Raw genomic sequence first — 27286 nt, 5'->3', positions numbered from 1 at the left:
TTGTGATGCCGTGTGGGGCAGCTCACAGTAGGAGCATAGGTTCTAGATGGGGCCCAGAACAAAGATGCACCCTGCACACAAGTCTTAAAGTCAGTCTGTTCTTTATTGACTGGAACTATGTACATTACCAATTCATATCAAGCACAGTAACAGAGTAGTCAAAGACTTAGCTAGCAGCCTACAGGGCTGATCAGAGCTGATCTTAGCCCAGAGACTGCAATTGTAGCTGGTATAGCTTGAATCTTCAGCCCAGAGGCCAGTTCAGTAGTGTATCGGTCTGTGCAGGTAGAGGTCTTGTGCTGCTCCTGCTCCAACTTCTTCTCCCATTTGCCTCCCTCCTTTCCAGATTTGATGCTCTATTCATGTGGCCTGGAGCACGGTGCACAGCTGAAGGCTGCTCCAGTAACAGATGATGTCCAGTCTATTGTGAGCTGCTCATCCAGTCCGCCATCTTAGGTAAGGGGAAGCTTAAAAAATTCCAAGAGTCTTTGGGAAAAATAATGCCCCTCAGTGTCCCTTACAGCATTGCAGTATATACGTAATCTGTTTTATTTCAATCACCTTTTGGCATGTGCTTTTATCTCACCCCTTTTTACAACCAGTTGACACTGTAAATTAGAATACTGCAATTTCGCAAAAATATAAACTTCTGGGTGAGACATTATTGCTTTACAAAACAAAATGTTTAAAATCAAAAGCTTAGAATTAAAGAGAAATACCTTCATGGGCCTGTATTACACTGCTGTTGTCACAGCTGCCTATCCTGTTCCTCATGTATATAGTATAAAGCCACCTAAATGAGAGCCCACAGTTTTACAGCCACCCTCACTTGGACATGCTGCTTTCCCTAGAACTGTTCAAACTATTTACTTTTTTATGGAAAATGTTCTCCATGCAGCTAGAAGTTAATGACATCAATCCATTTTTATCATGCAAGTACAATTACAGACATTGAAGAGGAAACATTGATGACATAAGAGAATAGTAATTGTTTATTTGTTTCAGTATTTAAAAACATTTTGCTGATTGACAATAATAAAGAAAAAATAATATTGGAAAAAATGTTTCCTTTACAATCCTTCTTTTACTTATTTCCTATACCCCAGAATTGCGGGTAACTGAGGTACTGTATTTCAGTGTATTGAACACTGAAGGAAACATTATGGAATGCATTCCATATACAGACACACAAGTATCATGAGCATGCAGCCAGGTTTCTTGAGTCAAGCAGAGAACACGCAATTAGTTCTTTCTGGAAATCAACACAATTCATCTTTCATAACATATCACGTAAGCTTGTCTGTATGCTGAATGTGTCCTATTTTTGCACTGCATTTCTTCCTTATTCCAATTAAAGGAATAGGTATATGATAGTTTAACATATTTATATATTCATTTTATATATACACTGTACAGTATATACAGTATGTATTTTGACCCATTGAAAATAAAGATGATAATAAATACTGAATATGTCCATTAACAGTGTACATTATGAAATGTATATTAACAATCTCTTTTTTCTCTTGCAGTTAGAAAGAACCTGTTATCTCACCGTTGGGCTGAGCTGGGATTCTTTTATTGGTGCCGTTTTGTTGCAGATGCAGATTTGGCCTTGGTAAGTTTCCGCCTACTGTGAAGTGGCTCGAGGCAGAAATGTCAGCCGTGGAGAGATGGACTCGGAAGCCACAACATTTCATCTTTTTAAATTCCCTTCTAAAGGACCTGCTGAAGACGTAGTAAATGAAAGGGTTGTATGCAGTAGAGGACTTGGCAAACAGGCAAGGCAGCAGGCTCGCCACAGGCGTCAAACTGTCTTTAGACTGAAACGTTGTCAAGAAACTGACCACGACATAGGGTGTCCAGCAAACAATGAATCCAGTGCTGATGAGAACAGCCATCTGAAAACACAAAGAACAAAACAATGGACCACGCAAGTTCAATTTAACCTTCCTCTAAGTGAAAATATGTTCCATGAAGCATTGTGCTCCATGATGTGAAGTGTATTCTCCATATATCTCCATATATTTAATGATCTCTAGCATTTCTTTGTCTGGAAAGTGTTTTTATTTGGATTACCCAAGAAGTGGATACCTTGAATTCAAACCCTGTGCTGTTTAGTTAAGATTAACTTAAGATGTCCTTATATTTCTTTATTAGAATATTTCATCACTGGAAAACTTATACCAAATTCAATCTGTGACTTTTATTGCTTTTATTATAGCTCTTTTATAATGAAATACAGTTAAATTAAATTCAGTTAAAAATCCCCAATGATAAGGAGTTTATATTAACAATGAATGATACATTAATAAGCCACTCCCACTAATTACCACAATAGGCACGTGAATAATTTAGTGTAAGTTGTCCACACTTTGTTTGTGGGAAAGCTTTTATAGAAACATATACTGTATAATTTCATGTATGCAACTGGTAATTAGCAATAGGTACTGTAGATAATCCATGCTTACCTTTTTATTTGGTTCACTAGAAAGATTTCAGATTTTACACATACTTAACTTTAGTAGTGTTCACCTTGTAATATTGGATGGTATTTGCTTTCTTTACAGAGTGAACATGTGAGTGACGTGTGTGTTAGGTGGTATAGGGCAATAGGTAAAGATATAGATGCAAAAGGTGTCACTGAACAAGATGTCTGATGATTTATTAGTGCAGGTGTGAAACTAATTTTCTAGGGACCAATACTAAGCCCTGCTTTCTTGATCCATGTCACCACTTCGCTCACACTGTCCAGATGTTCCACCCAAATACCTGAATCAAATTCTTCTGTCGCTCTCAATTCTTGATTCATTGGACTCTGGAAATTTGTGGGTGCATTGTATAATACAAAAGGTATTGTAGTGAACTAAAAGTGTATAAAATGTTTCCTGAATATCTAAATTTCTCTAAAATTTAAGTAACACCTGTCATCATGCTTTGAAGGCTTCCAGGGCACTCACATTCTTGAATATCTCCATTTTTCTTTGATACTAATGATTGGGCTGCAAAATTCACTGCAAAATAGCTAAACTTTCACGTTGTGCTTGCCCTGCAATTCCTCCAATAAAAATGTGCTCTGCTGTGTCAGTATAGCCTGGCTTATCAACAAAAAAACTTCACTGTACATTTTTGGATACCAGCTGCAGCATGTACTCTCCAGATTCATAGGTGTATTTTCTTGGAGAAAGATCTCCTCTTGTGAAAGATGTGGGTCTTTTCCATATTTTAATTGGCCAAGTCTAAAGCTTAACTGAAACATACAATTGATCACATTTTTTTTCCAGGATGATGGCCATATTAAGTTTCCTTTAGTACAGTATCTCCTCTCACATGGTGCTGTCACATGAAAACCATATAACAGCTTAAAAGGGAAAGGCCTTGTTGAGGTTCGTGGTACCTCTTGACAGGTAAAGAGAAGGCAAGACATCCTAAAATTTCTTTGTGACCAGCATGATCACCAGGGTTTGGTTGAATTCCTCATAATTCCTCCCTTCATTTCTCTCTTCCTTTGCATTCTTTATTTCAATTGGCTAGCTACCAAATTCCTCATTCTCAAATGGCTGACTCCCAGTATACTACTTGTACTGTATGTGTACACACAGAGTTTGTATTCTCATCATCATGCACACACTTGGCTTTTAGTCATGAATATGGATTCCTGTGTTTTGGACCGTGCTTGTGTTTTGTAGTTCTAATAAGTGCAACAAGCCATTTACAAAGACATAGTACAGTATAGTAGGGAAGCTTTGAAATCAAGCTAATAGTTTTACTGACAGACGTCACATTATCTTCTTTATCTGAAAGAAATACAGCTGAATTATCTGTCAGGCCATTTTTTACCCTGGGACATTGTAAATCTTTGTTTGCCGTGTAAAGTGATCAGGATTAAATTTTTTTCTGACAAAATAATAATATTTGTAGCAGTAATCACAATAAAAATGACTACAAAGCTAATTTTTTCTAGCTTTCAGCTTTTACATGCACCTTGAACATAAAAGAAACAAGACTGCAACCAATCTAATTATCTAGTGATTTTAATAATACACGTGTATAATGTCAGGGGGGAATGCTTCAGTGTCCTGTGGCTAGATTTACATGCTGTTTTATGTGCATTGAATGACAGCAGGGAGCTTTTCCAGTGCATTTAAATAGTTCTGCAGATTAAATAACCTGGAAATGTGCCAATTCAGAACACTTTAATGCATATACTAGATTTGAGTGTATTACTGGGTGCAAAGTTGTTGCACTTGATGCAGAAGCTCCATCATATATAGAATTGTTTTTATTCACATTACTTTCTTGTTAAACATCATTGTTACAGCATGGAAAGTCATGGAAATGATCTCAGCTGTATACTCTCTGTATGTCAGTGTAATCTACACAGATGAAAATTGAATGGTTGGATAATTCCTACAGTATATAATTATATTGATTGTTGTTCATGCTATTGTTCATGCATAATGCATGCATCCAATCAGGAAAGTCTGGAAAGCAAATACATTTATATAATGTTTTTTTTCCTATCCCACTCAAGTTTTCCTTACATATACAGTAATCTACTTCTCCAATCAGAATGCAATTTAATTTGATTATATATGTTTTAAATTGAGTTTAGGCAAAGAATGTCAGGAGATGTAAAACCTTTGTAACCTGCAATCATTACATGTAAGCATCAGTTCTGCTTTGTTTTAATATTACGTACACAGCCATCATTCAAATCAACTATTTCATCTTTATTTCAAACCTTCACGAAATGGATACATTTAAACCTTTTGAAATCCCCCAAAATGTGAAATTCCTATCTGAAAAGAAAAAAAAATGGATCATAAAATATTTTGACTGTAATTATGTTTATTTCCTCATATATATACTTGAATGTACACATCATTTGACTAAACTATTCTTTTTATTTGGACAACTGTAATATATGGTCTATTTCTGCCAGTACTTTCTATAACTGCTTGTCCACTCTTTGCATTTTCTTTCCATGTATTAGTTTTATTCACAGGCTCACTCACCATATTTTAACTGGATTAACACCTTATACACAATTTTAAATTCTTGGGTTAATGCATTGAGAATACAAATGACGTCAATAGCAACAAGAACACACTTGAACATTAATAGCCTGCATATTCTGATTTAAGCACAAATTATTATGCTGTATGTCCCCTGCTTTCTACATATGTTTTCTCTCTGTTTAGGTTATCAGCATCTCTCCATCCCCATGGCCCCGATTCAGTACAATACAGTATAAAGCCTGTCTATTTAAGTGCAGCTTACAGGTCCTGTAGATTAAAAAAGAACTTTTGCAAAGAGTCAAAAGACTTTTAAAAGAAGGAAAACAACTCATGCAACAACCTAAAAGCTTATTATGGATTGTCCTCAGCATTTTCACAAAAAAACACATATAAATGTTAAACCTACCAGTGTGAATTTCTTTTCCAGGTTACTTGACTTGGGAAGATGTTCACTGTTCTGAATTGCTTGATAGGCTTTGTGAAGTTTCCAGGCGATCCCAGAATAGCACAACACAATGGCCAGACAGGGGAACACAGTACACAGCACAAACATGCTCAGAAGAAAAGTGGCTCCATTGACAGAGTTGTGATACCCAGCCCAGTCAACAGAACATGACAAGCCGAAGGGTTCAGGACCATAGTGTCCCCATCCTAACACAGGAAGCAAAGCCCAGAGTGCTGCATAAAGCCAGATGAAAAGAATCACGAAGTAAATCTTCTTCTTGTCAAACCTGTAACCTAAAAGACATAGGAGTTTAGTTCTGAATTAAAGAACATCAGTTTTTTAATTCAGAACTATTTATGAAAAATATAAGATACAAATAAAATATAAATATATATAGTATAGATAAAATTGGCATAACATCTGGCATTTAACTGAAATCATATAATCTGTATAGCACAACAATATCTAAGGGATATATTTTAAGTCATTCAGCGATCAGTAATTGCGATTGTAAACCATGCAGGCATCACATTTTGTAATGCATTAATCGTATGATACATTATATTTACTGATAGTTACATTTTTAATTTTTATGGTTTCTTCAAATAATACACAACAAAAAAACAAGAAACTTATAAGCCCTCCAGTCAACAGAAAAGCTACTAATTTCCCTTGTTTTTCATCCCACTCTGGTACCAGGTATCTGCCAGAGGACCCCTAAAATGCTGTCAAATAGCTGAATGTCAGTAACCTAGCCTCTCCCATGCACCCCACGGCACCATGAATCCTAGTAGCTGAAACTAACTTAATTTAATACTATAGCCAAGATCCAATGATTCTAGGACAAGGAATATGAAATACACAAGAAAAGACCCGTTACCACCTCTGAAAAATCACATATAAAAATGTGCCCACTGCACAGAGAGTACAGAGTATTACGAATTAGCCTTATATGATACAGTCTATGAGGGGCCAGATATGATCTGATTAAATTTAACTAGATCGGTCAATGGGGTTAGGGTTTTTTAAATAAAAATTTAAAATTTCTAATTATTACAAATACTGTTCTTGAAAACGTCCCTATCTGGAACATTCAAGTCCTCATTCTAAAAGGCTTTACATAAAACAATTAAAAGACAGAAGTCGAAGTTAAGGCCTTTGTTTTGGCCCTGAGATCAAACCGATTATGTGCTGGGTGTATACAGTAGATAACTCATCCCTCAGAAAGCACCATAAGCACGCAAGGCAAAATGGAGATTGAAGTACAGAAAGAAAGAAGTGCCAGCTAACTTTGTGCTTCAATTGCAAAAGACCTGGAACAGACAAATCATTATTAAAAACATCTGCATGGCTGTGAATATCCTCGTCACTACAATGTGGAAAGCACAAAAAGGAAATGATTGCATGTAAAAAGCAAATGATTACAAAAAACAGACGGATGAACATGCAATGTTTTCTGTGAGTTGTAATCTGTGACCGCTGTACAGATCAGATCTTGAAGTCTACGTAAGATCAAACTTTCTTCAAATAGATGCCAATAAACAGGAGTGTAAATCAAACTGACAGGTTTTTCTCAGACCTTTGACACTACTGAGTGGAGAATCTAGGATGTGCCTTTTCTAAATTATATTTGAAATTCTATAATGTAGAGTACCAAGAGCCCAAGGGAGAGAAAGAAAAATAAAAAAAACTAAAAAAAATCCCAGAAAGCACACTTATTTTATTATGGAGACAAGAAGTTTGAAGAGAATTGAGAAATTTAGTTCAACAGTCAGCTCAAGTTTTCTCCGTAAGAATTCTATTGAAGCTGTTTACTGTGATGACATGTAAAGAAGAGTGAATGTTAATACCAAGGTATATGAAGTGTTTGAACCTGGTATACTTAAAGATAGGTTAACACTCCCCACTAAAAAAATAGTATCAGTACTGAGTACTATAATTAATTAGCATATGTCACAGGACATGGGAGGCATTGTATTTATATAAAAATATATGGCCTTCATAGAGTGGTAGACAATGTTAAGTATTATTAGCAGAAATAAACAGCACATCGATCAAGAAGCTGTACTTGTAGTTCCAAAGACAAAGAAACAACAAAGATTAAAGGTAACCATGTATTGCCCTTAGATATACAGTAGCAAATTAGATAGAACATTTTTAAACAATTAACATGCAACATTTTAACAATGTACTGTAAACTAAATCTGATACCAAACCCATATAATCCAGAACTGACTATAAAAATTCACATTCTAGATCATCATACTCATTCTCAGAATAACAGAATGGGGGAAGACAATGTATGTAATTACAGAGAAGGACACAGTAAGTGTTGATATAAGTCAAACTACATTTAATAACCTTTCTGACCGTAGTGAACTAAATAAGACATATACACCTCCATCTGGTATGAAAGCACATTAGCATACATCTTCCTGTCCAAGCATATCAGTGAAATGGGAAGGTAACTCACAAAATGTGCAGGATATATTTTTTTCACTAACATGGATATAGGTTTTTTGTGCCTTATTTTCTGGTGAAACAGTGCATTAGTGATATCAAAAAATAAGCAAAAGCAAAGGATTACCTAGAGCACTTGCAGCATGTGAAAGGAAACATAATAATAAGTAGAAAAGAAAAGCAGGAACTGAGAGATAAGAGCAGCAACATGACAACATAGTTCAAGTAGGGAGCTGCCTCACCATGCATTGGCTGCAAAGGAACAAGTAAAGGTTTATTCCATGCTGAAAAGAGAAGAAAAGAAGCACAAAATTTCAGCTGTGGAGCCTTATTCAGGTGTGTGGAATAAGGCCCCACACACACGGCTCCACAGAAGGCTCCACAGCAGAAACATTGTGCTTCTTTTCTTCTCTTTTCACCATGGAATAAACCTTTACTTGTTCCTTCCCCATCATGCTAACATGTAGTGCACTTGCATCAATGTACAGTGTGCTTTAGAAATGCTCCATAATCTTTAAAATCTCTGAACTTGTACAATATAAAAAATTAGAGGTTATGCGACAGAGTTATAAATTATGACTTTTCATGGTTAAAAAATATGCATCACTAGGAAAAACAACACCCAATAAGCAAATGTTTGTAAGTATGCGTTTAGGAATGCTTATTTTAAGTTAGCACAAAAAGCTTTGTTTTAACCCACTTGGCTAAGTTTCAACCACTTGGCTGTAAGAAAAGGAAGTTAGGAACTGAAGTAGGGTGAGGTCTTAACCAAGGGGTCCCTGCAAAATTGGAAATATGATGGAAGAGGGATACAGAATGATGAATGAAAGGCAGGAAAGGGACTGGTATTTATAACCTTAGAGAAGTAGTAGAGAGCAAAAGTGAGGGAGAACTAGGCTGATGTCATTCTTCCTGAACATTTAATAAAATGACTCCCGAATAGACACATTTTCAAGAAACTTTTGTTTTTCCTGCAACATTTTGCTCAGATTTAGGTTCTGTTTTGCTGTGTCTAAGGTGGTTTCAAAGTGGTAATATTAAGATATTTCAATGAAGGAAACAGAGCTAAAAATGCTAAATATGATTAAGAAATAAAAGGAGTGCTGCAACACCAAGTTCTACTCCATTCTGACTCTTCTCACCTGTCTGTGGTAATGCCACACTTTCACCTGTGTCTGCCTGCTTGCCAATGTGATCATACACTCATTACTAGTGACACATGTCCTTAGGAGTCCATTATTTAAAAATGGCCCTGGGTTGCCACATCAGTGCATCCTATTGCTGCATGATGATAATAAGCCACACTTGGCCAGCCACATCTGTGATTTACCCACCTCAGTGCTTCAAACCCGTGGATTTCCATTCCTTCAAAGAAGCACCTGTCCCACCGACGATGGTAAAGTGTGCAGGTAATTTGCATTGAAAACATAATTATATTTGGAGACTGGAAAAGTGAAGTGAACCATGGCTTATTATTTGCTTATACATGCTGTACATGAACAAATACATGAGCTCTCATTATCTTATTTTTCAAAACCCAAAAGGAATTTCAAATTATTTTTTTTCTGTATTTGGTTTTCAAGTTTACATACCTGAATATCGAGGTGTCCTGGTTATAAGGTATCTCACCACAGCCATAGTTGCCAGAGTCATGATGCTTGCCACACTGAAAAAAAAGCCCATTAAGCCATAATAGATACAGGATGGATCACCGCCAACCCATGCGTGATTGAAGGCAGAGGCTATGGACAGAGGATACATGCTGAGAGCCATTCCAATGTCTGTTAAAGCCAAGTTGACAGAGAGAAGTTCAGCCGCCTTCAGGACTGAAGACCTCTTTACAGCAGTGGCGAGGACAGCACCATTGCCCAGAATGGAAAGGACAGCTGAAATGCAAAGAAAAGAGGGTTGGTGATCTCCTAGTTCATAACGGTTACAGTCTCTGCCTATTTTCTTTTAAGCCCTGAATACAATTGGTAGCCTTGGATTTTATCATGCATTACCTCTCAATACACAGACATACAGTATACAGAGTGGGCTCTCTAACGAGCTAGATTACAATAACACAGAATTACAAAGTTTTATTTCAGTGCCCATGCACACCAACAGTGTTTGGGGCACTTTAATAGGGTAAAGACAAAAATATCAAATAAATAAAGTCAAAATATCAATAACATTAAACAGAAATAAAGAAATAAAGGTAAAAAATGCGGAAAAGGGAAAAAAGACAACAATGAAAAACCTGACTAAACAGACAATGTATTGTATCTAGATTTAATAACTGTATAAGTGTTTACATTTCTCAGCTGGACAGTGAGTGCGTTTCAGAGTTGTGAAGGAAGGCAGTAGAAAGCACAAGCCCCAGGACATTTGTACCTATATGAAGGCGCAATTAAAAGATATGCCTTAGCAGAGCATAAAACCCTGCTCAGTACTTAGGGAGTAATGAGAGATGCTAAATATTGCAGGGATTTGTTGTGTAGGGCTTTAAATGTAAAAAATACAGTTTTGAACTGAATGCTCTGGGTAATGGGAATACTCAGATGTGTCAGAACTGGGGTGAACTGGGCTTTAATCGTGTCAGAAGTCAAAGAGTTTTGGACCATTTGAAGTCTGTTTAGGGAGTGGACAGGGAGACCACTGGAAAGAGTCTTTCACAGGAAACCTCTGCTACGATAGAAAAATTGGAGCTCAGAGCAGAGCGCTGGTGCCAAAAAATTCACACCTAGGGCTTGAGCCCCATCACTGCATAGTGAGCAAAAACGGGTTTTTGAACAGTGTAATTTTACTGTTTCACTGGACCACTGGGACAGATAGGAAGGACAAGGAACAAGGAGACTTGTTGGGCCTGCTTACTCCCCTGTGATCACCAGAGGGACTCCCACCCGTCTCTTTTGACCTCAGCACTGGCCAGGAAGGGCCTATATAAGTGTTAGCCACAGGGTTATTTTGCGACATAGTGATTAGGACTGCCAGGTCTGGGACTGCTAGGTCTTTTGTCTCTTTCTTCAGTCTGGTAGAAGGAGGCATCCCAGGATATTAGATTTATTTGTGACAGATGGATGACTTGGTTCTTTATTTCTCTACATCTCTGTCTCTTTAAAAGTCTTTAAAATGAAACCAAGAAAATTTATCTCACTCCATTTAGTATGACGTAAGGGTATCTGCTCCCAGTCTACATTGTTTGGCAGGTAACCTAAAGAATTTAAGAATTAAAGGATTAGAATACACCAGTGTAAAAATAATCTCAATGTACAAATAAATTCTCAGTATAAATAAATATATACATTCTAACATACTTTTTCCCAGCTGTGTAACATACCTGTACTTTCCTGATTTGAATACTGGATAAAATGCCCCAGTTTATGGAATTATTTTGGATATGTTTATGCATGGTGACAGATGGAGGGTTCAACTCCTGGGTTGCTATCTACGTGGAGTTTGTATATTCTCCCCATATTTATGTGGGTTTTTTCTGGTGGTCTATTTTACTCCCATGGTCTGAAGACATGCTGGTACAGTAAGTTAATTGACTTTTGAAAAAACTTAAAAAAAAATGTTTGTGTATTTTATCTTTAGATTTATTAAAGATTAAACAAAAAAACTGACTTCTGATGTGAGTTTGTGTCTTTGTGTAGCCTGTAATGTACTGGTGTCCCATCCTGGCTGCCTTGTGCCTATTACTTGCTGGGTTAGGCTTTAGTCCACCCCAAGACCCTGTTTGATAAAGTAGTTAGAAAGTGGATGGATGTTTATGTATTTAAATTAATGATGTTATGTATCTTATCATTAGATTTAAAGATTTGAATAGCACTCATAGTGTTTCATTTTAACACTCCCACCTATAATAAATAAGCTTACTATGTGATGATATTCGTAATTACCAGAGTCTTCTTGTGTTTTTCAAATGGGAAGCCATCATCCTGTTGTAGTGTTGAAGTTTGCAGGTGGAGAATGGGTTCAGAGTTTGATTTAATCCAGGCCTCAGAATGTTTGTTTTGAACATTCTGTCTTGGTTGTGCATGAAGTGTTTCCTTTATGATATGAACGGTATGTACTTTCAAAATGGCTTCTGTCTCTGTTTTAGTTTAGTCAAGTGGTAATAGAGATACAGTTCAAAATGCCAATAGCTAAAAAATGAGACTGTTAGTGCAGAAGTAGGTTACTTGGATTTTAAATCAGACTGCATTACATTACATTGTTTGCACGCCTGATTTCATGGATTGAGGTTATACTATGTACAAATAAAAGGGCGTGAATTGTGATATGATTTATAAGCTTGTAGAATGATGTTTACTTTCACTATGTCTATTTTAGAAAACCAAATGTAGAGTCTTGAGGATTGTTTCTTAATTGTTATGAAAATAAAAAAAACTAATTGCTGAGATCTTTAGCAGGAATAAGCAGCTTTGTGATAATGGATGGATGAGTATTAAAGTAATAGTGATTTTCTTAAAATGTGCTTTGTGCAAACAAGCATGTGATAATGTGCTAAACATAAGCTTACATATATAACTGTTACATTTTTGTTAGGTTTGATTTAAAACACATGTGCAGTTTGTTTCATTTTTTAATGTTAACCTCATGTTTAGAAATGTAGGGTTTCTTAAGTGCAGATATTTGAGACGATCTGCAATCAGCTCATTCCATAGAGTGTTCATATGAATGGTAAATGGATATGCAAGCAAATGGATCATGGGACTGAAGCCACAATGAACACCTGTCTTTGAAGCTTGCCTCCAATATTGCAGGGAATCAATATTCAGTAAACCAAATGTTCCCTGTCATTCTAAATCAAATTTAGAATTAAGTAATACAGCCTTCCTTTGACTCTTATGCAAGTGCTTGAACATTTCTCTAGCAATATATTATTTGAGCTTACTTTTATTCCAAAATTAGATATGTCCTGACTTCAATTTCCTCTGTGCTCAGTGTTTGCCACACATAAACTCAGAACCAATTTGAAGAAGACTATTCAGACTATTCAGGTTTAATGTTATACCGAGGCTACTTGGTAATTAAAGATCTTTTGGAACTTTTTGAAGGTGTCACCTTTTGAGCTGTCATGGCTCAATTCCACTCTTGGTTTGTACAGAAATTTTGTTTAAGTGGAAAGGGAATTATTTCAAAGTGTTCCTGTAGTTGCTTTTAGTTCATTTCACATTTATAAGAAATTACACAGTCATAAGCAGTAAAAGTCTGGAAGAACACAGACTTACATTGAAAAAGTAACACAGATTGTTTCATAAGAGAACACTACAAAATGTAGTTCACGTGTCATAGAATATGTCTATAGACACCCTGACTCTACAGACTAAAGATTCTATAAAATAATAATAATGCAGACTCCTCTATAACCTAGAACTTTATCGGGTCCATAAATACACAGACAAAATAAACAAGTTCTTTGGCTGAATCAAGGACTGCCTTGTGCAGTTTTCTTAGATATACCCATGTTCAGTGCTTATGCTGATATCAGATGTTTCACAGTGCTGAACAGTACATGTAAACCATGAAATTTGCAACATATTGCAGGCATAACATTACAGTTCACAGAAATTATTTGTCCTTCCTATGCCCCCTGTTTGTGCATCATTTTTTAACGCGGGCGCTCCCGCTATGCCTCTCTCAGCATTGGAAGATGGACGCCACAAGGCTTGCCTATTCCCCGGGCTCACGGGTAGTCCAAGGGCAGGCCTGATTGTCAGAGTCCGGGGCTCGGAGCGCCTCGCCTCGTTACTCTGTTTTAACTTCTTGTTCCAGTTCCGGATCCCGTTCTGGATTTTAACCCTGTCTGTCTCGGATGGATCCCTCGGTTCCTGGACTCTGGACAGTGCCCCGGTTTCCCCCTTTGTACTGCCTGGATTGTTTGCCTTTGCCATGCCCCCCCCTCGAGCACCGAATCACCGCCGTCACCGTCAACCCGTTCTAATCCTGCTGTAGCTTTCCCTGATGTCCTTCTCCACTTACTTCTGGATAATATAATCTGTGTAGGATCCTGAACTACACTTCACAGGCACCTAGACCAGCTCCTGTTACATTCTCATGTATGTAATGTTCTGTGGAATTGCATCAGATGAGTTTCCCCTTGAGATGGTGCAGATTTGAACTTTACAGTGTCTTACTGGATCCTTACTTTAAACAGATACTGTATATATAAGCCTAATAATTTACAGTACCCATTCCAAAGAAATATTGAAACAAAATCAGCAAAGTTTCTCATGTTGCTCATAGTTTGGTAATAAAATATATTGAAAGGTGTCCCAAATGAAAATCCTTATTCTCAATGGATCTCATTGAAATGCAATACAAGTGTGGCCGAGTGATATGGTGATTTCAAACATTACCCACTCTCTTTGATCCCTGCATTTGTTTGAATCTGAATCTTTTTAAGCTAGCGAGTTTGAAAAGCACTATAAAAACCAGGTTTGAGTGTGCCTTTCAGAACTCTGAGGACCAGAAATGTAATGCTTAGGAGCATTTATGATGTGTAAGTACTATCAATATCTTTGTGTAATTGCTCTCTGTGCATCTCCTGAGGCTTGTGTTATTGCTTGTCATGGTCTAAAAGCAGAGAATCCTGACAGTGCTAGTGCACAGCTACTTAAAATGTCAACAACACTCATATACTGTACACGTTTACTACCACAGAAGAGTAGTTGAGTAGTCAGAGTAGTCATGTTATGTATCATAACACTCAATCAGGTCTTCACAGATTATTCTCTACAGAAACAACACAGTACGAGAGTGCTACAGTATGTCTGTTCAATATCCATACATTTGTTAGATCCTGAAATATTGTACTTTGTCCTTCAAGCACTGCAAGAGACTGCTAGAGTTATAGTAACACAGATTTACAGTGAGTGTTTTTGACATGCCATTAAGTAAAGTCCACTATGAAGAAGAGGGCTATGGCCAGATCTGCAGTGAGATGCAAAAGTGATAAATTAAATAATAAATTATCTGGCAGGTGAGTAATGTATTGAGTGCTTTGGTAGGTTAAGAGGGTCTGAACTTTCAGCTGTGTAGACAGCACATCTTCCTCAGAACCTGACAGTGTAGGATTCATTAAAACTCACTGCCTTACAATACCAATACACTCTTGCAGTGATTCCTTATAAGTCTTAAACACTGAATACTCTTCTGATAATATTACAAATAAGATATTAATGAAATCCATATATTGTCTGTTTTGAGATATAGATGTATATTGCTTATGTGGATCTTAGCATTTTACTGTACACAAACTCAACCAGACCTCTAAATTATACACTTCCTTCATACATTAGATAAAGCACACTTAAATGCAGTGTCTTTAAATTACAAAATTAAAACTACCTATTCCAAACTGATTGAGTGAAAAATGTGGATGGTATCCAAATAATTTAGACTTGAAAGATAATAAGACATTTCTAAATTGCATAAATATTTAAGCCATAAATATTAATGTAATAATGTAATATTATTGCATTAATATTTAAGATATACAATACCTAACCAATCAAGAAACTAAGGAGCTTTTGAAACAAGTCAGGGGTTAAAATGGTAGAGAAGCACAAAACAAGAAGATTACGTGAAAATTTAAACGTTGCAGATTATCATTTAGAATTATACCTTTCAGACACTACCCCGATCACACTACCCTTGCTAAGTAAGCAGTAGAACAAGAAGAAAGTCAGGAATACACCTGCGATGCCAAGAGTGACTAATAATTGAAAAATATTTTTTTGTTTTTGAGAAAGAGAAATAGTTCAGGCATTCGCAATAATCTAGTATCTACACAAAGCTGACCTGTATGAGAGAGTGCAAGAAACACAGTTTGCGACAAAGCATTTCAGTAATACTGTGGACATTTTGTTGTCAGACAGACCAAAAATAGAACTTTCAGGTTTAAATGCAAAGCCTTACATTTAGAAACAGCACACTGCAGCACATAACCCAGTCAAAACTATCCCAACTGTTAAGTGTGGTGGTGGCAGCATTATGTTATTGGGATGCTTCTCATCAGCAGGGAGTCGGAAACATGTCAGGGTTGTGGGGAAAATGGATGGTACAAATTACAGGAGAATCCTAGAGGAAAACCTTCCTGAGCCAGCCAAGAAAATAAAAACTGGTCAAAATTTCACATTTCAGCAGGGCAATGACCTGAAGCACAAGGCCAAAGCCTCACCGGAATGGTTTGACAAGTCGAGACTGAATTTGCTTGACTTGACTTCAAGTACTGACTTGAATCCAATAAAAAAGTTATAGCAAGACGTGAATTCATCATTGATCCCCAGTGAACTTGTTAGAACTGGAGCAATTTTTCCAGGAAGAATGGACAAAGTGACACCATACCATTGTGCATAGCAATTGGGGACTCATAGTAATTGGGGAATGAATACTTACACAACCAGCACATTTTAATTTGCATACTGTATGTTCTTTGCAGATTTTAAGGTTTTAATGATGTTCAACCTTCTTCATTTAACAGAATACAGCCTGGTCATTACAGCCCTGAATGGAAAACATTCATTTGAAAAACTTTGAATACATTATTATATCAGATTACATCCCGAAAAATCAACAACATTTTGATAATGACTACTACTAATCAGCAGGTATTACAAAGCTATTTTTTGTCTGTCTCTGATGCCTTTGGCATTTCTTTTTCTCTTCTGTGTTGTCTTTTATGATGGTCTTTGATTTGGGCTGACATTTGATGAGGTTCTGTACAGTACATTTCATGTGTGAGGTGCATTGCTCTCCTAGTGGCATTGGGATTGAAAGGGTTTGGGATCTGGGGTTTTACACTAATTTTATGGTTAGATATTCTTGTTTTACTCCTTGGGTATGTCATAACCAATAAAAAATGTTCACCAAAAAGATTTACTAAACTCTCTATAGAAATATATATGGCTTAATAGTATTCACTATGAGGCACAAACAATTATGATTGGTTTCAATTCTAGCTTATTGCATTTTCTGTGCTTCTCATTACAGTCTTATTATTTAGTTACCAAAGTATTTTTTCTACTAAATGCAGTAGATTCATATGACCAGACAAACTTTGTTTAGCAGCTAAGACAGTGACACATACAGTACAGTAAATAGTACTAATGAATGGAATCTTATAGCAATACATTAACTGGTAGGCATGTGATTTCTGCTGTACATATTACTGCATTTGTCAGTTAACTTCTGCAGTGGATTGTAACAGCAATGGTACTTCAATTTCAAGACAAATATTCTCTGTGAAAATAAGAAAAACATAAAAACTCACATATAAATATGGGTTGCAAACAACCTTATGAGTATCAAGAGAATACATTTTTCCCAAAGTAATGCATATTTATAGTACATATCAGCCTACAGCAATTGTAAAGTGAATTTTAATTCTGAATGTAAAAACTGCAGGGCATGCAAACCGATTATTCAAAAACACAGTAGAAGGTCAAAGTTTTTAACCTTACACTTTCTTACACTTATTTGACAGGGTCAGACAGTCTCAGATTCTGATACTAGATTTCTCATGATCAGATAAATACCTCATATTTCCTCTGATATTTACCTTATTTATTAATTTCATTCTGTTTCTCTGAGCTACTTACACTATTTTTTTACTTCATCTCAATTTGAGTAATGTTTGTACACATAATCCATTGAAAACCCTTCACGTTAGGCTACATGCAAACACATGTGAATACAGTCTAAGTAGATACCAGAAAACCATTTGGTTATCCAGGGCTATCCAGCCCTGATCCTGAATAGCCAGTTTATCAGCTGGTTTCCTCTCAGCTTTAAGTCGTCTTATGACAGTTAACAAGTCATCATGTTACTGGTATCAAGTCAGCTTGTTATTGGACTAATTAAACAACTTCTGACAGGTCTTCAGGTGTTGATGCTTTAATGAGACCCAGAACAACTGCAGATTCACCAGCCCTTCAGGACTCTCCTGTTGTACAGAAATTAACAAAAAAATATTCATAACCAATTGCCAATACATGGTGCAAATCTTAGTTTGTATTTATTTTTCTATTTATTTTATGACTACGGTAAACCCCTGGTTTAATGCACCAATTGTCAGGATGTTATGTCCATTATTGCCAAATGTCTGTCGTAAATGGCATTTTTTGTACTCACAAAAAATATATATATAAGATTTCTGGAAATGTTGACTTATTTATTAATACTTGCAAATATCATGATCATTGAAAATTGTTCCTGTGCCTTTTTATCATAAATATACAACAAGCTCTTTTCAGTTTCAGTGTTTCAGTTGTTATATGAATCGTTATCATACTGTATAAAATTCTCTAAAACATATGAAACATAAACAATGCTCATTTTTTGACCTGCCCCTATAGAGCAGTATTGATATTCCTGAGTTTTAAACCTTTGTAGTATTTAATTTTATTTTGTTTTATTATTTGTGCATTTCCCTTTTCTAGTGAGGAAACTCTAGTATTTCTGACTAGTCCAGTCATTCCCCTTTAAAAGATTTTATCCATTAAATCTGAAGTCTGTTCAAGCTATTAAACCAAGGGTTTTGCTGTATATACTGTATAGAAATACAATGGATAATTATTCATAGCTGAGAGTCAATCATTCACTGTGATTCTAAGCAATTACCCTAGAAAACATAAACAACTTAATTGGAAAAAAGCGACAGAGAGAGATAAGTATTTGAAATTCAAAAGCATTGTAGTTAGTCATGGCTTTCCCCAATATTTTCACCTATGACGTGATTCCATAATGTGGCCTGCATATTCTGGTTTTTAATTTACTTTAACCAGAATTTCTGACACCTGGTTAGAAATCACAGCTGATATTGCTTCAGAACTGCATGATAATAATTTGCACTTCTTAGCCACATAGATAATTAAGACTTGTTTTTTTTCTGTCTTATTCCAATACCAGCATTAGATCAACCGACAAGGAAAATACAAAATCAGCAATGCAGTATATTTAAAGATCTGACAAAAAAAACAAAATCTGTATTTTTAGCTCAATAATCAAAAATAATGCCAGGAGGATCAGAGAGTTAGTTGAGTGAGCTGCACAAAAAGAGTCCCACATACTGTAGTCTCTGCCAGGTGCAGAGTAAGGGAGGGTAGCACTGATAGGACACGTATGGTAGAGCTTTACCACTGTTGCTCAGTCCTCAACAAAGATAGAGTTGAATTATGAGATGAATTATTTCTAAATTAGTCATTCCAAAGAAAAAAAAGTTAGAAGATTATTAGAAATGTAAGAAATTAATAGCATATTACAAAAATAAAGAAATCAGAAAACCACTCCTGTTGTACGTACAGTATATTAATTGGCCAATGGTAAGAAATGGTTACAAACTGCTTGAAAGTGCTTGTGTCTTGTCTCCTTGGTCTCATCACAGGCTTGACAAGGTAAACCAGCTTTCTCTTTTACAGTCCAGTGAAGCACAAAGTGTAACAAAAGAGTTCTTTCAGGGCCCTATGCAGACGACACGATCCGGGGTGGAGTGAGGAAAACACAGGGAAAAAAGGCATGCAGGAGTCGGGAATGAAAACGGGGGGAGTGACCAAAGTGCGCAGGTGTCCAGGGGGGTGAGTCCGGGGCAAACAATCCAGAAGTAGTCCAAACGGGGAACCCAAAATGGGCAAAGTCCAAAGCCGGGCGGTCCATCCGAGACTAGACAGGATAAAAACAGGAACCTGATCGGAACCGGCAGGGAACAGGAACAGGGACAGGAAATAAAACCATAACGGAGCCAGGTGCATCCAGGTCCTGGGCTCGCACGATATGGGAATCAATGCAGAGCCCCGAACTGAGTGGGCGTCTGGCTTTTAAGGTGGGCTGGGAGGAGGCTGAAGGGGCCAGGTGCACAAAATCAAGTCCGAAGTGAAAGAGCCGGAGCACCTTAAGGGGGACGGACTACAATCCTGACACAAAGTCCACTGTCCAATCTCCTCTGTCTGATAGAAACTGGACACAAACCAGCAATCTCCTCTTATAATGGCTCAGTCAGCTTGATGTGCATCAGTATTTACACACTATGGACCACTGACCCACAAATGACATGCATGGTCCCACTCTTCCAATTCAAATGAAAATGTTACCGCACAAACCAAGCAATGAGGTACCCAGGTATTCTTTGTACTTTATTCAGGTGACTTTAAAGGTCAGTACTCATTTTCCTAATGTGAAGAACCATACACCCCAGTCCTCCGCTGTATTTCTGCAGTGTTCTCTTTTGTGAATCCACAGGTCAAGTTTAAGATTCTCAAAATGTCATTGGTTTTCCATCCCCTTTAACATCGAAGAAATCATATCACACAGGCTTTCTATAAAATGTTCATGAAATTGTCCTAACTGTCTCAAAATTTCATATGGATTATTTTCATCCTGGCAGCAGATGTTTGTTTTTCAGATCTGAAAAATTAAATCATGAGTTTACGATTAACATGAGCCCTAAGGTACATTGAAAACCTTTTATATAGCCTTGCTGGTATTCAACATAATATGAATTTTCACACTGAAACTAAGATCTTTCACTTAAACTAAATAAGCATCTTATTCTCTAAGTTGGGCTTTTCAGCATTTTACCGTACGTGCATAGGTATTTTGGCATTTGAATACATTCACCTATATTTTGTTTCCCTTAAGTTTGTTTTGCATATTTTATCTGATCTTCTGTATGCACACAGACAGGAATAGTATCTTTTTAGCTGCCACAATATTAATTTGACACATCTTCTATTCTTTAAATTACAGATCATTATATTAAAACATAAGCAACCAGTCAATTCCTTACTTTATTCGTAAGGATTTGTAGCTGCTGCAATCCCTACCATTCGTACAGCTGCAGTCTAACCAACAGCTGAAACGGGAATGCATTTGGCAGGGTGCGGCATTGTGCAATGTACAGTAATTTGTGGCACCCGTTTTGAGAAGGTAATAGTAGTTAAAGGTGTCACTTTACAGCTCTTGGGTCCTGGATTCAAAACTAGCCAGGAAGAGGTGGGTATCTTTGTGTGATGTTTGCGTGTCCTCACTACTGTATGTCTGCATGAGTTTTCAACAGCACTGCTGGTTTCATCTCATAATCCAAAGACACAGTTTACATTAACTGGCCCCTGTGAGCATGTGTGTACCTTTTAATCGACATCTGGTTTATGGTGTATTCTGGTTTGTGCCCATTGTTGGCTAGGTTAGGCTCTGGTTTTTGATCCTTTATTGGGACTAAACAGTTATTGAGAATAGATGGATAGTCGTCAATGTTTTAGATTTTTACAGCTTGATATTAATCAGTACCTAGGAAACATTGTTCTAAAAAAGGAAGATTTTAATTACAGGCCAAGTAAGCAGCTCCAAATGTGGTGTCTATCTAAATAAACTCTACAATTTATTTTTTCCGTGGGGTCCTTTTGACACATTTCTACCATGGGAAATTCCATGTGTTCTACAGTTCTAAGTTCTAAGTTCCAAGTTCTAAAGAGCTTTAACTGAACACTTTTTCAAGGCCATGTTTGTTACTAAAACTGAAACCCATCAATTGTAGTTTTGGGTTTTAAAATACCTATGCTGCAAAGACCTAGACATACTGTTAACAATATAGTACTGTAAATATGTAGTCTGTTCTTTGGAAAAAAGGCACTTTAATTAATTATTTAAAATTATTCATGGAAGTGAGCCTTTTGCAAAGACCCTTGGTTGATTCAGTCATGAATGCTGCAAAAACAATAGTTGGAAATCCAAATGTTTCCCTGACTATGTTGGATTGACCAAAAAATTCATAATTTCATAACAGGACATATAAAGAAAAAACTGTGATGCAAATTCAAACCTCTGTTTCCATCCGAAATAGAAAATTACATGAACTGCAACTTATCAATTGTCATTCAGGGTCTTTAAACTAACTTTGGTATAAAAAGAGAACATTGCAAAGACCTAGGTTTACTGTAAGCAATACAGTAAATATGTCCTCTGTTTTTGGAACAAAGGTACTTTAATCTAAAAAACGTAAATAATAATTAAATCCAGCTTTGAGAGAAAAAAAAAACTATTGTTATGTGAACAAAGCTCAGCAAAAAGCTTTGAGGTGTTTTAAGAAATTTATGTATTGCTGTACAGTAAGTCTGAATAATCAGCACATCATGCCTTTGTGTGCATTGGGAGAATTGGAATTACAAATACAAGGACAAATTATCAAGGAACTCAAGATTGTTCATCCTATGACTTTTCAGAGGCTGATGTGATTGCACTATACTGTACTGTATCAGGGCAAATATACTCTAGATGGATTGTGGTAGGAATGTACCCCTAAATATTGCAGACAAAACTACTTGTTTGCTATTTGCAGTGGTTTTCTACTGTAAGCTTTTAAAGTTTGATCAGATTTGATCTGAAAGTTCAATGAATTAGGAAAAAAATATTTAGTGCCATTTTGAAATGGAGTTTTCACAGGAAAGAATCCTTCATCCCATTTCAGAGAATGCGAAATAGATTGCAACTGATTGATGGAATTACAGTGTAGTTAATCTTTGTCTTTCAAAACACCAGATTTGCAATGGCCATTACTGTAATTTGTTATTCGAAAATACTTTCTGAATAACCATCACCTGATGTTTTCATTACTTAGAGCAACCATGCGTACAACCTAATGCATTCCTGTGCTTTTACCAGACTTGCATCACTATCAGACCAAAAGTGGGGGTGGATGGGAGTGTACACATTTTCAATAGAAGTGAAAGAAAGAGCTACAGTAAATGACCTGAATTTCAGGTTCAGACTCTGAAGTTGTAGATCAAACTATTCTAATGAAACAACTACCCTTTCATTCAAGCCCATAATGCAAGAAAAGTTGGATGGCAAAGGTGATCCCTTTAAGTGAAATTCAGAAATACAGGCATTCAGTCATGATCCCACAGATGGTAGCTTTACACCATCTCAGCCAAGAACAGAGGCAAACGTTTGAAACCTTTGCTTCCTCTCGTACTGACCAATATTACTATTGCAGCAACACATCATCAGTAGTGTAAAACTAACCTGTCTCATGATGATGTAAAGCCAGCTCATGTTCCTCATTAGTGCTTCACTATGATAGGAGCTTTTAAGAGCTGACAGTGAAAGATCAAAAATTGACATTGCTATGAATACTTAGCCTCCTTAAACCAGTTGTCCCTAATAGTGCCAGCCACACAGGAAGACAGGGATGTTTCATGGTCAGCCTGATTAAACGTTGACTGAAATCAAACTCACTTGGCAAACCATACACTGTCACTTGAGATACCCTAGTCATGATTCAGCTGATGAAAGTACAGATCATAATCCACAGCTCCACAGTGACGTCCAGACCAATTGAGACACCTGGAAGTCCTGGTTAGGAAATACTGATTAAACCATGAATGTTACACTATTCTCTATTGAGAGATAGCAAGGATACTGCAGGTTAAAATATTCATAAAAAACTTCACCTGTCTGCTTGATTCTTGAGGCTGAAACCGCACAATGAATGCAAAATTAATTAATTGAAATCCTTAATTCATTAGGGAATACAACATCCAAGAATTGAATGGAATGCTTGATGAATGTTGAGAATACTTGCAGAGATAGATTTAGCTTAACCTGCTTGGTTAATGGTTAGCCTCCTGGCCACAGGACAAAGAGGCTCAAACCCCATTCAGAAGGAACCAACCAAAGTGCAACAAGGTGGAGATGAGGTGGGGGAGGAATGCTTGAGACAAACGTGATGTTTAAAATATACATACTGGACTATAGCTGATTTCGTATTTATAATGATGGTGACTAGGAACAACTGTGTGTGATTTACTTGTTGTTGTTATCCCTCCCTTTAACTTTAGATAATAACTTCCATTTACTGTAAATCCTCTTCTAGACATGGCAAGTGGCATGTAACATTTTGTGGAAAAAGTGGAAATAAAACATGAGTTTACTATCAGAAAAAAAGTAAATAATTCTTAAAAGCTGAGTAAATTATACAAGCTGAGCAAGATTCAAAAGCAAAAAATCAATTAGTTATATGTAATAAAATAATTCAGGTGGGTAGCTGCGTCAGCATGCGTAGTCTGCAAAGGAACAATAGGTTTATTCCATGCTGAAAAACACAACGTTTCGGCTGTGAAGCCTTCTTTAGGTGCCAAAATGTTATGTTTTCTCTCTTCTCTTTTCAGCATGGAATAAACCCATTACTTGTTCCTCTGTAATAAAATAAGTTATATGTAGCAGCAGCATTTTTACTGTCTAGAATTTGTCTAGAAAATGTAAAAAGAAAACTCTTGAGCAATTAGACATCATATATTCCATAGCACTTTTGCCTTCATGGGACTAATTCCTCATTCTGTCTCATTCTTCCATTGATATTTTTATCTGATGTGTTTTTTTTTAACAAACACCAGGTAAACACTTCACATTTCACATCAGTGGTAAACTATAGACACCAAAATACTGTACGTAACATGAAAAAACATAAAAGTAACGTCAGGGACACTAATCACCAATGACAATCTCAGAACATTAATCACCAATGTTTCTTTCTGCAACCCTTATGAAGACTTTATGCTCAGACATGTGAATTAACAATATATTGACAATTTGCTGAAGAGAAAGATTATGCTTAGAGCTCAGATTTTACTTGGAGATGTGAATGGTGTCAGCTGGTGGCCAGGTGGCAAAAGATCATCAAAACTGACGATGCAAACTTGTAGAGTGCACAGTATATTGTAAAAATAAAAAAGGAGAAATAATTCTTTATCAGTATTTATAGCTATTAGGAAAAAAATAGGCTGGCCAAACAGCCTCAGGGGAATCGCAGTATGAAACAAAATATTGTACCGTTTATTTTAAATATTTGAACTTAAATGTTTGAGCTGAATTTTCTAAGACTTTTCCAAGTCTGATGCTGGCTAGAAAGAGAGGTTTGAATAACCTAAACACATTTCATTGGAGAAAGCATTTAAGTCTACTAAAGTTAATGCTTTTCTCTTTTGTCACTAGAAAATGTTAAAGAATATCAGTAATAAAGCACAGAAGTAAAATTCCAACAGGCAGCAACCACTAGGAACAGCCTAAATAGTTCTTTAAGTCTCTAGGTTACTTAGGAATAAAATATTTGTCCATGTCCGGTTTGATGTTTAAAAGCATTTACATTACAAGAATGAAAATGGAAATGGGTCTGTAAGCTGACCCAATCACTTATAACAATAATAAAAACATATTTTAATACTTAAAATTTCTTACCATTGTTTCTTATCATTAATAGAAAGAACTTTTTATTTATGCTCTCATAAATTAATGTTTAAATATTGTATTGCACTAATTGTGGATTTACAGTTTTTTTTCCAATGAATAGATATTTTATTTTAAAAAGATATTCTTTTATGACTTAAAATACTTCAGTTTAAGCCTTATGGACCTCAATCTTATTGATCTCCAAAGAAAATCCAAATATTTACTTACCGATTACTATCAGAAACGTTCCTGCTCCATAGTCTAAAGCCGGAGACAGCTTGGATGTATATTTATCATCCATTTCAGAAGACCACATTGAAAACTTGCAGTTCTAGTAGAGGAGAAAACTGTTCCACTTAGAAAAATCCATTTTCACATTACAGAGTTCATCCTTCAATAGAAAACAATCAAACTTAACTGAGCTTAAAATCTGCACATTTAGATTCCCAAAGTCCTTGTAAATGAAGAGATCAGCTATTCCTATATACAAAACAAACCAAGTCAAGCAGAAGTGTATGTCAGGCATTCAACATGTAATATGATTCACATCTGTATACTCTGTATGTGAACGTGCATTATTTAAAAGCAGCAGCTCTTCACTGTTAGACGACTTACACTGGTACTGCAGCACACACAAAGACATGGAAGCTTTTGGTGTAGTCTACGGTGCACACAGAAGGCTTCATTCTGACAGCATGTGTCCAGGGTAATTGGCTGGGCAAATGCACCTAGAGGTTGTGTCTTGCATAACAGCTTTTAGCAGTTTCAGCTTGGTGTCAGAAAAAAGGGTCTGATTTTCAGCCCACATGATTAGGACACATCAGAATGCTACATATTTACAAGAGTACTACTGGTGCTTTGTGCTGTTCAGACACATCAAACATGCGTTTCATGTGTCTGAAGGGTGCAGACACAATCTATTCTCAGAATATCACCATAAAACCAGAAGAGCACAGAAACATAAACAGATAAGGCAAGACAATATTTTGTGAATATAATTTTATTAGATTGTATTATTGTGTTATTATATTACATTACATACATTTACTAAATGTTTGGAAGCATAAAAATATATTTTCAGATTGCAGCCAATTCAAGACTACCAACCAGGGTGCAATCTGGAAAAATGTTTTTATTATATTATATTTTATTGTATAATTTCCATCACATAAGAGATTGGAAAATAACTATTTCTTATGAATAAGAAAAAAGTCAGCTTCCAGAGTTCAAAGGTAGGACTGAGTTCTATGTTGCTCCGTCAGCATGAATGACTGAGTGGAATTTCAGATACATAAAATATGAAAACCCAATAAGTGATTACGTTTCCTTTAGATCCTGAAATACATGCAGTCCATTACCATCAAAAGTGTCACTGACTACGTCAGCAGCATCGTTACAGTACCTTCTACTCTAATCTGTTACTGTAAATATCAAAAGCCTACAGTATGAAGCTGGTCTTGGTCAGTACTGGGGTAGGAGTCTTCTTAGGAAAATCAGGTTGCCTCTGTACTTGCAGCTGGTAGACCACTAAGGGGCACTCTTCCATCTGTACCAAAATTTCAATACCAAGATTGCAGTATGGCGACTGCTTTCTATGCTTTTCTGTTGTGCTTTTTATCCCAAAGAATCTCAATGAATTTTATAGGAGGCAACCAATTTCATCTACCATTGCAATGCTGCCCCCCCTCCGTCAGGACATCATGTTAATGTCTCGGCACATTAGTTTGATTACAGATTATAGATTGAGATCTGATGTAATCAGGCTAGAGGGCAGAAATGCTGCAGTTTGTGATAAATACAAGAACATTCAATCAGTTTGGTTGGTATTATTTACAGTAGTTGATCGTTGGATCTCATGCAGTCATTTTTTGAAGAAAGTGATGGTAATTCATTCGGTACCAAGTGCTCTGTACAAAATATCTGCTGCTTAATTTAAGAACTAAAGGAATCAAACAGGGTCTTTTGAGAAGATTGAGAACAGACATCATGTTATGCAGAAGGAATAATATAATAAAAGCACCTTTAAACAACTGTGGTAGAAAGTTGGGGCAGTAGACCCATTAAAAAATTTAACAGCACAAATGCCACATGAAGCTTTGGCTGTTTGCACTTATTGTAAACAAAACACCTATAAATGTTGCTAGGATAAGCT

General features: G+C 36.3%; 1 protein-coding gene across 2 annotated transcripts; it reads right to left on the bottom strand.

Moving 5' to 3' along the window:
• Positions 1–84: 84 nt before the first annotated feature.
• Positions 85–25734, bottom strand: LOC148674655 (opsin-5-like). Of its 2 annotated transcripts, none has more exons than XM_088624979.1 (5): positions 25363–25734; positions 9519–9812; positions 5428–5759; positions 1556–1901; positions 85–467 (listed from the first exon to the last, which is right to left on the bottom strand). In XM_088624979.1, the coding sequence occupies exons 1-5, from the start codon at positions 25448–25450 to the stop codon at positions 436–438; spliced, it is 1092 nt and encodes a 363-aa protein (XP_088481105.1). In that variant the 5' UTR covers positions 25451–25734; the 3' UTR covers positions 85–435. The 2 variants fall into 2 exon arrangements, with proteins under 2 accessions (XP_088481105.1, XP_088481106.1); XM_088624980.1 differs by lacking the exon at positions 85–467 and having other exon boundaries at positions 1645–1728; positions 1848–1901.
• Between the last annotated feature and the right edge of the window lie 1552 nt (positions 25735–27286).

Source organism: Lepisosteus platostomus, chromosome 3 (genome assembly GCF_059453375.1).
Source record: "Lepisosteus platostomus isolate fLepPlt1 chromosome 3, fLepPlt1.hap1, whole genome shotgun sequence".
In the NCBI taxonomy this organism is placed as follows: Eukaryota; Metazoa; Chordata; class Actinopteri; order Semionotiformes; family Lepisosteidae; genus Lepisosteus; species Lepisosteus platostomus.
The sequence above is the reverse complement of the archived record's forward strand: the minus strand, read 5'-3'. Positions and strand labels throughout refer to the sequence as shown.